Genomic DNA, 14,271 nt, shown 5'->3' with positions numbered 1-14,271 from the left:
GAGATCAAAATAATTGGTTGACAGTTACGATACTAGAAAAAGATAACAAATCAGTTTTTATAAATCCTTCGGCGAGCACAGTCATGCCTCCCACTCGTCAAAACCAAAAGTTCACCAAGCAATGGCAAATATAAAAGAAGCAGCTACTAATTCACAACAGCCTTCGAGAACATTAGTGATTGATTCTTTAGCTAATTTGGATACAACAGATTGTCCTCTCAGGCCGTCTTTACCAAATTTATCACGCAGTATTAGACGTTGGAGGCAAACGAAGAATCAAGCTCCTCCTGTCCCCCCAAAAGGAAATAGTAATGTGATTCCTGATGGGCGTAAGTTTCTTGAAAATGGTGCAAATTTTAACACAGTCTGGCTTAGATTAGCTCACTGAAGGATTTGCAAAAATTGACATCTTATTTTCTAATGTAATGTAACCATCAACCAGTTATTTTTATCTTTTATGGCAAAATGGCCTTATGGCCAATTAGTTGTAATGCGAATCTGCTTCTAGCAAAGATGTTCACAACAAAAATACCAGACACGTGTAGAAAGTGATAGGAATAAATATAAATATTTAATTTACTTAAGCCTAGTCAAACCCCAACAAGGTAAATACTCTTCAAAATCTTCCGAAAAGGAAAGCGAGGTTTGCAGTCCAAGATAGTGGAAACATTGAAGAGTACTTGGGCTTCTTAAAAATGCAGTTGAGTTCTCTGAGCAAAGTCAACTCCACCCCGTTTGCCGGGCGGAGTCTCAAGAGCTGTAGTCAGTCATGCGGGTTGATTACAGCTATGGAGACAGACAAGTAGACTAGAAAAGAGAACTTCTGTTCAAGTCTTAAGAAACTAAAGAATGAATTCTGGAAGAGATGGATCAATAATTTCAATGTTCATCTCCAGAAAGATCCCTCTAGAAATTAGTGAACAGAACATCTCTATGGAATTAGAGATGAGTGATTACAATCGCAAGCCACTAATTAGCTGGACCTCCTTTTCCAGTGGTATTGCTGGAAGGCAGCATTTCTAAACATGCCATAGATGTGATGAGGCAGCTGGTCACTGGACAGATAACTCATGATAAATGGAATGTTGGAGGGATATGGATGTTGGTGATTCAATGACTGTCTGAACCCTGCACCCAAAGCATGACGGTCAATGGAGAGTTCTCTAGTATGCTGGGCTTGGTATTTAACCTCTGTGATTGTTCCCTCATTTGCAAAATAGTTATTGTCAGGACTAAAAGAAATAATTCAAGTAAAGTTCCCACAACAGTGCCTGGCTCAAAAAGTGTTAGTTATTGTCACTACAATTACTGCTTATCCCCCCCTACCTGACTTAGTCAGGGATTTAAACTATAAAGGTAGAGAAGCTACCACTACAAAAGTGAAGAGAGACAGCCATTGTGTTGGAGGACAAAAACAAGATTTAAAGAAATCAGAGGAGGAAATGATTGGCAAAAACAAACTGATAGAGATAAATCAGAAATCTTAAATTTTAAGAAATGATTGTAAAAGAACTGTATGTCTGCATATATAGTATAGTGGTTTCAACCATGCGATCTAGGGTCAGACAAATCTGAGTTCAAATCCTGGGCCTGCCACTTGCTAGCTTATGACCTTGAACATTACTTAATATCAATAAGCCCGACTTCTCACCTGTAAAGTTGGGATAATAATTGTGACCATCTCGTAGAATTATTGTGAGAAGTGAAATGCATATGGAAAGTAGTTAACATAGGATTTAACACAAAGTGAATGGTTCAAAAATGTCTGTCATTATTTTCATGGTTAGTATTAGTCAGTGTGTAAGCATTTGGGGGTTTAGTTAACTATGTGGTCAATAAGAAACTCCAGAGTGAAGAGTATAAAGAGTTGAATGCAGATTTAAGCTAAGAGTCAAGAACAGTTCCACTATTCTCTGCAGTGGACTAGAAGCTTCTGGAACTCTCTGTCCAGAGGGTTATTGATGGACACATTAACACGTAAGGTGGATGTGGGTAAGAATAGGGAAGAGTGTACAAACGATGTCGTATAAGAAAGTTGAAAAAATGTAGAGAGGGTATAGCCTGGGGGACATAAATTTGCCTTGAAAAGATAAGCTGGAGAGGAACAGGACAGCTGTCCTTAAAATCTGAAGGATCGTTGTAATGAAGACGTAATAGACCTATTTTTTTTTTTTTTTTTTTTTACTCTAAAGAGGAAGGAAAAGGAATAGTTCTAAACCTTTTTTTGAGTTGTGATCTCTTTGAGATCTGATAAGGACTGTGGAAATCGTCCCAAAAAGTGACATCGGCACGTGGCCACATTTTACATTGTTTGTGGTTCATGGAATTTATGCACTTGAACCTGTAGGTTAAGGGTCCTGACTAAAGTGAAAATGACAGGAGCCCTTTCAGTGTTTCTAGAACTCCCCAGTGAGATGAGATGCCTCTGGTTGTGATGAGCTTCCCATCCCTGAGGATGTTCAGATGTCTCTCTTACGTGGATGTGGGTGTGGGAGGAGGCCCCTGCGTTAAGTGGGAGGTGGGACGAGATAACCCCTGGTGCCCCTGCCAACCAATCCAGATCCTGTGATTCCCCTTTTCCCCAATCTGATTAACCTTCAACTAGGCGCTCTGAGAACACGCATTTACAAAGGATTTTCTGATTCCTGAAATACATATGGACTGTAAGGGAAAAAGTAACAGGATTCTTTGGGTTGAAGCAATGGTGATATAATGGCGGCTAGGTTAGGCTAAATTGAACTGAAGAAATATTTAAGAGACCCCAAAAGCAACTAAAAAAGATTTCTAAAATGAGTAATTTGAAGCACCCTTAAACGTGTATTGAGATTATTTCTGAACTCTAGCAAGTGTTTAGGGTGTTGAGGCCCAGTCACCTGACTTTTCTTATCAATAACACTAGTTAAATTTGTGCCAGGCACTATTCTAAGTGTTAACACCTTTAGTTCTCACATTTCATGGGCCCTGATATCAAGACCACTGGTAGTATCTTCTAATTTGTCATCCTGCCTCACAGAGGGGAAACTGAGGTACAGAGAGGTTCCCTCTCCCAAGGGCACGTAGTAAGTACAAAGCATTTGAAACCAGGTATCCTGACTCCAGAGCTCTCAACCCAAATACATCCTGGCCAAACCTTCTGCCACACGATACCTGGGTTTCAATTTGTAAAAGTAGGTGCTTCAGGGAGATGCTGAGCCTGGGGTGGGAGGGGATTGTAGCACACATGGTGCATTTCACATTTTTACTTATGTGACTTCTAGGTGCCGCGTGCCATGGGGACCTCACAGAGAAGCTCAAACTGCTGTACAAAATGCACGTCTTGCCTGGTAAGCGAGACGCACAGAGTAGCACATGTACCTGTGACTCTGGCCTGGCTTGAAGTCTTTTTTGGCGAGACCTGTTTGCCTTTTTTTTTTGATGTACAAAATCACTCATTGGTCACTGAGAACAAACTGAACGATACTTTTTACATGAGTTCCTGAATCAGCAGGTGCTTATTTCAATGATCACTCACCTGTGTGAAGTGTGAGTTGCAGTAATAGAAAAGAGCAGGCTTCTGCAAGAGAACGAATAACACTTGGTAACTCGTGGGATTCTGAGTCGAGGGGGAGCAGTGTTATTACCACCGACAGAAACAGTGGGAAAGATGGTGAAGTTGTGAGTTCAGTTTTAAACAAGGATGGCCTCCAGCTGGAAATATCTAGCAAATACTAAAAAAGAAATGGAGGGAGAGGTGGAGGGAAAGAGAAAGAGAGGGAGAAGGAGAGAGAAAGGAAGGAAGGAAGGGAGGAAGGAAGGAAGGGAGGGAGGGAGGGAAAAAGGGAAGAAGGAAAAAGGGAGGGAGGAAGGGGGATTAGCTCCAAGGATAGAGATAGGGTAAAACTACAGATTTGGGAATTATCATTATAGTTACAATTTCCCAAAGTTTGGTTCCTTAAACCCTCATTCCATAGGATTTAGGAAAAGTCTCCAAAAAAGGCAAATGTGAAGGGACACTTCAGTGTGGGGTTGTTATAAAGGAAGGTGGAGTTAGAACTGGAGGGAGCCCCTCCCCCATAAGGGTTTTGAGGAGGTGGGCATTCAAGGCCTGCACCAGTGATGGGACCCCCCAGCCCACCTTCGTAACTTCAGCTTCTCATGAGCCCCGTGTCATTTCTTCAGCAATTAAAGCACACTTTCATTGAATCCTGGCCCTGCCAATATGAGAATCATCTCTCCTCCCTCTCCAGAGCCATCCTCTGATCAAGACGAGCCAGATTCCGCTTTTGAAGCAACTCAATACTTCTTTGAAGATATCACCCCAGAATGCACACATGGTAAGTGACTTTCCTCGTCAGGGCCTATCTGTTTCTTTTTCTACAGAGCCCTCTGTTATTGGGAAAAGTTGCCTCCAAAGCTAGGCAATCAAAGAAGTATAATGAATACAAGTGCCTGATATGCTACTTTCTTTTTAAATTTTTGAACTTGACTAACTACTGGGGAGTGGGAACTTCAGCCCACCAAAAGGACCATGTACATTGTGTCCTGCTGGCTTAGAAAAAGCGTTAACTGGAGAGCATATACTTTGTTCCCCTCTCCTTGATAGGGAGAAGCGCTCATTAAGAGCGTCATTCTGTTGTTATGCTGCTGTCCAGAATCTGGACTAGCGTTGACATCAGATACGCTGCTCTGTAACAGATGTCAGCAAACTTTGGACCAAATCCAGCCCACCACCTATTTGTACGGCCTGTGATAATATAAAATTTATTTATTTTTTTTGCGGTATGCGGGCCTTTCACTGTTGTGGCCTCTCCCGTTGCGGAGCACAGGCTCCGAACGCGCAGGCTCAGCGGCCATGGCTCACGGGCCCAGCCGCTCCGCGGCATGTAGGATCTTCCCGGACCGGGGCGCGAACCCGTGTCCCCTGCATCGGCAGGCGGACTCCCAACCACTGCGCCACCAGGGAAGCCCGATAATATAAAATTTATATCAAAGAATTAATATAAAATTTAAACATTACTGCCTATAAATAAAGTTTTATTGGAACACAACCAGGAACACAGCCAAGCTCATTCAGTTATATATTGCCTATGGCTGCTCTCACACTACAGTGGTAGAATTGCCTCAGATATTTGCCATCTGGCCCTTTACGGAGAAAGTTTGCTGACCCCTGCTCTGTGCGGTTGTTAGATCTACACAGACATGATCCGGCTCATTGGAAATATCTCCAGATTTACATATGAACCTGTTCTGTTGTGCCATGTGTGGATCTAAGCAGCGACTGGGCTTGCTGCTGCTGTGCATTATCTCCATCCTATTGATACTTCATCCGTAGGGCAGGCGGCCTCCTGACTTCACCCAAGGTTGAAAGTCAGCATGGGTTGCTCCTGGGTCCTTTTGCCTCTTAAATCTTACGGTCCCCAAATAAGCACAGCTTAGACCTGCTTTTAAACTGTGAGCCCCTAAGTGATTGAGTGGAGAGGAGCAAGGGCCAGACAGTATTCTTATTGGTGATAGGTGTTAAGGGCAGGAGTTTTGGACAGGATGCTAGCTCTGTTTGTCTAGATGACCTCAGGCAGCTTCGGGCATCTGGGAGCACCAGAGTCCTTGTGTGGAAAGTGGAGATGAGAGCTGTCACATTGGGTATAGTAAGGACTTAGTGAGATAATGTAGTAAGCCTCTTAGCATAGTGCCTTAGCATATCTGACAATATTTTTCAAATCCTTAGCAATCATATTTTGGCTGCAAAATGTTAGCCGCATCTTTCTTAGTGGGAACTCGGCTCAGAAAAGGAGTTACTTGTTTCAGAAATGCTTTAGGAATGGTTACATGCCAGTAGCATTTAATAGCCTCAAAAGATGCTTTTTAAAAAATGTTTTTTCTGGGCTTCCCTGGTGGCGCAGTGGTTGAGAGTCCACCTGCCGATGCAGGGGACACGGGTTCGTGCCCCAGTCCGGGAAGATCCCACGTGCCGCGGAATGGCTGGGCCCGTGAGCCATGGCCGCTGAGCCTGCGTGTCCGGAGCCTGTGCTCCGCAACGGGAGAGGCCACAGCAGTGAGAGGCCTGCGTACCGCAAAAAAAAAAAAAAAAAAAAAAAAAATGTTTTTTCTAACTCCATAAGTACTATTGCTTTGTATCAAAAATTTTTAAATATGGGTCAAACTATATAAAATAAGCTAATGATATCTTAAAACTGCATGATATAAAGATAACTATCAATAATAATTAATATCTTGAAGTATTCCTTTTTTATCCATATAATTATAATAATATCCATAATGTATATAGAAAACTGGGATCAAACTGCTGATGCAGTTTTGTTCGTTTGTTTGTTTTGGCTGAAGGATTGTTTTATGAACAATTTAAACATAGAACAAGCGTGTTCTGCCACATGCCATCTCCACCTCTTCTGCCTGTACAGTTTTGTATCCTTTTTTCACTTAAAATCCAGTGAGCCTATTGCGATGTCATTTACACTCTCTGAAAACATGGTTTTTAATTGGCTGTATAATATCCATTGCATGGGGCTTACCATAACATTTTGGACTATCTACTTGTTCCCTAAAGCTAGTTCAACATTAAGAGGAGAGGACTTTCTCCGCGGCATATATAGTTCATTGTCCTCAGTCTGTCTTAAAAGCTGCTGAGATTTTAATTTGGCCCTAAATATGTAAAGGTTACGTATGCAGCAAACCAGCCTCCTTTTGTATGGCTGAGGAAGTGCTTGGGATGCATTCTTACAGCTGACAAACTGAATGGGAAACTGGGGGGATAGTACACCTCTCCCTTTTGAAGCCCTGGGATGTTCTGTTTTAAGAAGAAAGAAGAAAACAATTATAAGTTTTCTTGAAAGTCAAAAAATGCCAGATTATGAATCTGAAGGAATTTAGTAGCACATGACATTTGTTTTCTTTTATCAACATAGACGTCAGTTTCTTTTTAAAAAGTGAATTCTTGATCTTTTGCAGAGCCTGACAGGTCAATCTCATGTATACAAAGTTAAGATGATAATGTAACAGAGGGGGGAAATCAACATTCACTGGGGCCAGCACCACCGTTTTTTAAGTACTGAACACCACATGACATCATTCCTTTAATTCCTATTTATACACCGAGCCCTGCTTGTGAAAAAGGATTCTTGGGGAACCTTTCACCTAGAGATAGAGTTTTTCGATTGTAAAAAACAAACAAAAAAAAGCACTACCTAGAAGTTGAGAATTACGTTTTATTCGGCAGACATACCGAGGACTTAAGCCCCGGAGGCAGCCTCTCGCATAGCTCAGAGGGACTGCTCTGAAGAAATAAGGGAGGAGAGCCAGGATATATAAGATTTTTTTCGCAAAAAAAAAAACAGGTAGTGGGGATATCAAAAGATTAGTGTTAATTAAAGAAACCAGATATCTCAAGTTAATGAATTTAGTGCTTTTCTGTGTATGGGAAGATGCAAGAGTCTGGGCTTACTGAAATCATTCCTTTGATATGCACCTTAGCTATCTAGGGCCAGTATCCTATTTTTCTCCATCCTGAATCCCCGCAGGGTGGAGATGGCACAGTTGGGGGCAGCTGCAGTGCTGCTGGCTTGATGGCTGCAACATCGTTTGTTTACTGACCTGGCAGGCAACACTCAGTTGTCAGATCAAATATGAGACACCCAGTAAAATTTGAATTTGAGGTGGACAAAAAATAATTTGCTTAGCGTGAGTATGTCCCATGTGATATGTGGGAACTCACACTTTAAAAAATTATTTGTTGTTTACCTAATTATTTATGTGCTGGGGTTTTGTTTTGTTTTGCTGTGTTAGGCAACTCTACCTAGAGGTTTTTCTGTTTTCTACTACACCTGCTCAACCTATGGGTTTACCATGTAACATTCTCCTTTTTTTCTTCTGAATCTTTCCTGGTAGTGGTTGGATTGGACAGCAGAAGCAAACACAGTGCAGACGATGGCTTTGTTACAGTGAGTCTAAAGCCCGACAGAGGTACAGACTTTCTCTTCTCTGTGTTTCCCTTACTGCTGGTTCAACAGTTGCTTCTTGACCTTTGAACACTTATTTCTCGGCATTTGGGTTTTAGGGAAGAGGGCAAATTCTCAAGAAAATCGTAATTATCTGAGACTCTGGACTCCAGAAAATAAATCCAGATCAAAGAATGCAAAGGATTTACCCAAATTGAATCAGGTGAGTACCGAACAGTGTCGTTCATGCATTTCAAACCTTGAAGCTCTTTTCTAGTCATAGATAAATGTAGAATAAGTACTCCTCAAGGCGCTTAAGTAGCACCTGTTTGGATCTATTTTGTGCATGCTTTTGTGCATTAAAAGTATGCTCTGTTGTGAGAAAATGACCTCCTCAGAGAATATGTGAACCACGAAATATTCAAATTTGAGAATACATGCATTCTCATCCCAATCTTTAAAAATACCCTCAGATACTCGGAAGACAAGCTCGTGCTGTTTTCAAACCACTGTGCTCAGCTATAAAGGTGTCTGACATATTTTTTTCCTTAAACAGCTGAAATGTAATGAGGGCGATAAAACAATATAAATAATTAAAATACAGGTTGCAAATGCTGTTTTCTAACAGAAGAACAGATAAATCATCCTGGTGGGGGTGGGAGGCATGACTTCCGTCTGTGGACACCAGCAGATGTGTCATGGGAGAGAGGATTGGAGCTGACCTGACCTTGGAAACATTGGGCTGCCTGCTGTAGTGTGTAGATATGAGATGAGGTGAGGTCTGTGATTTACTTAAGATACTGCAAGAAAGGATAAAACAGTTAGTGAAACATTTGTATAACATGGTCCTTCTTTTTTTTTTTTTTAATATTTACTTATTTATTTTGGCTGCACCGGGTCTTAGTTGCGACACGTGGGATCTTCATTGCAGCACGCAGGCTCTTAGTTGCCATGCATGTGGGATCTAGTTCCCCGACCAGGGATGGAACCCAGGCCCCCTGCATTGGGAGCGCAGAGTCTTACTCACTGGACCACCAGGGAGGTCCCCGTGGTCCTTCTTGACTCTAGAATGATAGGTACTATTATAAAGGCGTATTATTTCATTCTTTCTACTTTCATGGATGTTAGAAGTTTTCCCAGTTTAAAAAAAGGAAGCATTGAAAGAGACTTTAAACTACACATCCATCCACCCTACGGTAGGACTCTTCTGGGATCTTGTAGGAGTCCTGATATTAAATGGCTTTGCAGTCCACTTGGGTCCTGCCTCCGTGCTCCTCATGAGGTGGCCACATACTTGTGTTTTCCCTCCATCACTTTGCAGGGGCAGTTTATCGAGCTGTGTAAGACGATGTATAACATGTTCAGCGAGGACCCCAACGAGCAGGAGCTGTACCACGCCACGGCGGCGGTGACCAGCCTCCTGCTGGAGATTGGGGAAGTGGGCAAGCTCTTCACTACCCAGCCCGCCAAGGAGGGCGGGAGCGGAGGTGGCGGGCCACCCGGCAACCAGGGCCTCCCCGGCGGCATGCTCTTCCCCAACAAAGGGCCGGGCCAGCCTTACGCGCCGGACCCCGTGGAGCCCCTCCCGGCCAGCTTGGCGGGGGACGGCGAGGAACACTCCCTGGGGGGACAGATGGAGGACATCAAGCTAGAGGACTCCTCGCCCCGGGACCACGGGGCCTGCTCCTCCATGCTCATCTCCGACGACGACACCAAGGACGACAGCTCCATGTCCTCGTACTCGGTGCTGAGTGCCGGCTCCCACGAGGAGGACAAGCTGCACTGCGAGGACATCGGCGAGGACACGGTGCTGGTGCGCAGCGGCCAGGGCACAGCGGCGCTGACCCGGAGCACCAGCCTGGACCGGGACTGGGCCATCACCTTCGAGCAGTTCCTGGCCTCCCTCCTGACAGAACCTGCCCTAGTGAAGTACTTTGACAAGCCCGTGTGCATGATGGCCCGAATCACCAGTGCAAAAAACATCCGGATGATGGGCAAGCCCCTCACCTCGGCCAGTGACTACGAGATCTCGGCCATGTCCGGGTGAATCCCGCGCCTTCTGTAGGGACACGCAGGCCGGGGTCGGGGGGGAGGGTCTTTTTTATGTTCTGTGTTGGGGTTTCTTTCTTCCTTTTAAATTAAATATTTATTAGTACCCGGCTTAAAGCCTAGTGTTTTCATAATATAATACAATGAAAGCTATTGGAGGAATGACTTAAACACCTCGATGTAGGCACAGTTCACTCTCTTGTCGGGGGAGGGGGATTTACCAGAATACGGTTTTATTCAGTGAATTCCAAAAGAAAGATGACTCTGTCCGTGATATGTGTGTATTTATAACTTCTTAATCTTGCTGTTGAGCTGTATACATAGTGCTGTTTAACACTAAATAAGGCGGCAGACGTGTATTGGGGCTTTTTAAATAAAATTAGAGCTGTTAAGGAAAGTAGAATGCCACAAACACAGAATGTTCTTAAATGGAATAGGCACTGTCAGCTGGGGTAAATCCTATACCACTTTTAGGGAGCATTAAAACTATTTTTTAAGATTTGAAATATATTTCATAGAAGTCCTCTATTCAAAAATCATGTTTCACAGATGTTCCCTTTTGAGGTTCTAAGCAATTATGAAAGTGTAAGTGATTTTTATGTGATGCCGGAATAACACCTCTATCTGATCAATTTGGACAAATACCAGGCCAATTTTGCATTTACAGAACTGATGATTTAAGTCAGCTGGCCAGAATTCAGGGGAAATGAACAGTCTTTTGTTACAGAGAATCTGAAAGTGGCAACAGAAATGATTTGAGGGCTCAGGATTTTTTTTGGGGGGGGGAGTAAAAATACTGATGCTTCTCATACTAGATTTTCAGCTTCTTGTTACTCATTGCAAATGAAGCAAAAAGTAAAACAATGAACTTTACCATTTCCATACTCTCCGTAGGTTCAAGAAATTATACCATGTATCACATATGACCATCTTTCCAGTTAAATCCATGTAAAGTAGAGATAATGTAAATTGAAAAAACAACCTGCAAGATAACGTAACTGAATGTTTAAAGCGGAACTTGTCACTTTATATAAAAGAATAGTATGCTCTATTTCCTGAATGGACTTGGAAATGAAAACTATCGCACCTGCACTTTGTATTGTTGCTTCTTTTTTATTCCTATTATAGTTTTGTCTTTTACAGATGTTGGAGTTTTTTTTCTCTTATTGTTGAATTCATAATCATGGTCACGTTTTCTTTGCTTATGCAGAATACTCCTTCCAATGCATTCCTTTATTTTAGTAGCCATTGGTCTTTATTTTAGCTGTTGCTGCTGTTTTTTATTTTGTTTACAGAATGATTTTTTAAACTGTCCAATGAAGTAGTGTTAACCTCAAGTAGGATAAATGTGAACAAATAAAATACATCCGATACTCAGATGTGGCTTTTATCTCGGTGCTTGAGTTCCTGTCTAAGGTGATAACATTATTCTTTTGACAACGTAGCAGGGGAAATTATGTTAGGCAACCATTTTGACTTAGGTAACAAATTTTTGTAGGCAAATATTTTGAGGTAAGAAATACAGTATGGGGAATTCCCCGGGCGGTCCAGTGGTTAGGATTCGGCGCTCTCACTGCTGGGGGCCCGGGTTCAATCCCTGGTCAGGGAACTAAGATCCCGAAAGCCTGCAGCATAGCCAAAAAAAAAAAAGAAAAGAAAAGAAATACAGAAATACACTACATAGTGATGTGCATATGAATGTAAAATAAGGAAGAGAATCATTGTCAGTCATCTAATCATTTAACTTATCCTACATAAGTGATAAAAGGGTGAAAATACCTCTGTTTAACCCTGATTAGTACACAGTAACACCATTTGGTATGTATTTAATTGAGTAGTCATTCATTTGATTCGACTCTTAAATGGTTATACATTATTCCATTATTCTGTCTATCACTTAAAGATGCCTCAAGAAATAACTATAGAGTCTGATACTCTCTCTCACCTCCAGAATTAAAGATGGGTTTGGGAGGGGAATGAACATGTATTTAAATGTGTAGCCCTAGATAAATGAGAGGAGCCAGAATTTTCCATTATCACTGAGAACGGGATTATAACTGAACAGCGCATCACCCTGAGAGTATATGTTCCTGTTGACACTCTGTCATAATACTGTCCTTATTTGTTCCAGCACCTCATAGTGTTTCTGTCACAGTGTCAATATACTATATAACAGCAGGTTCTAGTCCGTTTGCTTCGAAAGGCTACCTATGGAGGAGCCCTGAGCCTTTGAGTTGATTCTCTCCAGCTCAGTCTCTGAGACCGTCTTGTCAGTGCCTTCTGCTGTCAGGCATCATAATCAGCTCCACATTACATTTACTGCTGTGTTTCTCCCCCGTTGACTTCTGAGGTTTCCCTCCTGCTCATTTCCCCCCAGTTGTTAACTGTAAAGTGTCTTGTAGCAGATGTCCTAATATCCAGCCCGGCTCACTCGGCTCTGACCACTTTAGTGATGCTGGCCTGACTTCCTATTGTCCTGTCAGCACCTGTTAAGTTTTAGGGTCTTCTTCTGGCCACCAGAGACATATCTGCCCACCTGTGCATGGCACACTAGAAGAACAGGGAAAATAACACCCCCCCCCCCCGAGAGCAGCCCTGGACCAATAACTGATGGGAGTTGGCGGTGAATATCTCAGGCCCTTCAACGTCAGGTGGAATACTTCTGAGCGATCAAAATCCAGTTACACACAGAGCTATTTTGCTTACCTCTAAAACCATTTATGGGATGACTTCAAGTCCCTCTCTCTGTTCCCCACTCTCTTACCCATATTTCCTGGGATCACTTCCTGAATGAATTACAAATCTTTGTCTCAAGGCCTGACTCTGGGAGAACCCAAACTAAGACAAAGCACGACCTTAGAGTAGCATGTTTTTTTCAAGAAGGTAGAAAACATAGAACTTCACTTGCTGGGATCCTGGTCAGCCAATGGGCAGTAGTGACAAGTCGCTACCAAACTTTAGTCAGGCTCCTCTGAGTTTTCTCTACTAGGTCCTGTCCTTGGGCATGTCCTCAAGAGCCCAGTTTTAGCCAGAATCCTGCTAAATTGGTTTAGCCAGAATCCCTCACCCTCAACATGTGATCACTATCGACACCAAATTCCTCATCCCTGCCCTGAATACCCAACCACCAATTCTTTTAGATGTTCTATGTACACACTCATATCATTTATAAGCAATAACTTTTCTTTCCATCCACTTGTTTTCCTGCAGTAGGTGGGACCTCTAGCAGTTTTGAATTTATTTGCTGTAACAACTTGAATGATTTGCTCCTTATCCCTTCTTAATAGAGTACATTTCCCCGCTCTATTGATGTTGGACTTGACCATGTGACCTGCCACAACTAAGGGAATGCTAGTATACATGATGTGAGCAAAGGCTTGAATGTGTTTGAGCAATCGGGTTTATTCTTGTGTTTCTGCCACACCATGAAAAGAGCATGCCTCAGGTAGCCCACTGACCTCAGATGAATTAGTCACATGGAGCTGACCGGAACTGAAACCATGGCCCCAATTTAAGGCCAGCTGAATCCAGCTGAGATTAGCAAAACTGCCTGGCTAGCCTACCCGTGTGAGAAGGAAATTGTTTTTGTATGCCACTGAGATTTTTTTTGTGGTTGGTTGTTGTACATTGTTATTGTGGCAATAACTGACAGATACAAGTGGTGACAGAGGACATCCCTTCTTAATTCTGATCCCAATGTTTTACAATTAAGTATATTTGCTATAGTTTATTTTATAAAGATGCATTTTATAAAATTAAGGTAAACCCTTTCTACTTCTCATTTGGTAAAAGTTTTTAACATGAATGGATGTTGAATTTTTATCAAATGCTTTTTCTACATCTATTAAGATCTTCACATGATAGTCTGATGAATTGCAGAGTGTACACTCTAAATTATCTGGATGAGTTTGTGAAAACTAACATTATTTTATTTTTGAATGTGTTAACTCACTGGTGAAAGCCATATAAAACTGCAGGTTTTTTAGTGGAAAGGTTTTTAGCTGCTGAATCCATTTAATAGCTCTAGGACTTTTTGCTTCCCTATTTGTTCTTGGATAGTTTTGTTTGGTAAGTTGTATTTTTCTAGAAATTGTTATATTTCATCTAATTTTCATAATTTTGACAAGGTTACTCAATATATTTTCTTTTCAATATCTGTAGGATCTGTAGTGATGTTTCATATTTTATTCTTGACAGTATTTATTATTTGCTTTCTTTTTTATTGTTTATTTGCCTCATCAAGGTTTATCAATATTGTTCTTTTCAAACATTTTATTTTTGTTGATCCTAT

At 42.0% G+C, this 14,271-nt stretch overlaps 1 protein-coding gene across 1 annotated transcript in view; it reads left to right on the top strand.

The window, feature by feature from the left end:
• Positions 1-11,357, top strand: part of TBC1D9 (TBC1 domain family member 9) — a 106,906-nt gene extending 95,549 nt beyond the window's left edge. The window contains exons 17-21 of the mRNA XM_060147681.1: positions 3,258-3,323; positions 4,227-4,313; positions 7,882-7,956; positions 8,051-8,154; positions 9,253-11,357. Coding sequence (XP_060003664.1) covers positions 3,258-3,323; positions 4,227-4,313; positions 7,882-7,956; positions 8,051-8,154; positions 9,253-9,978 — 1,058 coding nt within the window. The 3' untranslated portion in view covers positions 9,979-11,357. The remainder of the gene's footprint in view (positions 1-3,257; positions 3,324-4,226; positions 4,314-7,881; positions 7,957-8,050; positions 8,155-9,252) is intronic.
• Positions 11,358-14,271: the final 2,914 nt, after the last annotated feature.

Source organism: Lagenorhynchus albirostris, chromosome 4, assembly GCF_949774975.1.
Source record: "Lagenorhynchus albirostris chromosome 4, mLagAlb1.1, whole genome shotgun sequence".
NCBI classification, from domain to species: Eukaryota; Metazoa; Chordata; class Mammalia; order Artiodactyla; family Delphinidae; genus Lagenorhynchus; species Lagenorhynchus albirostris.
The sequence above is the reverse complement of the archived record's forward strand: the minus strand, read 5'-3'. Positions and strand labels throughout refer to the sequence as shown.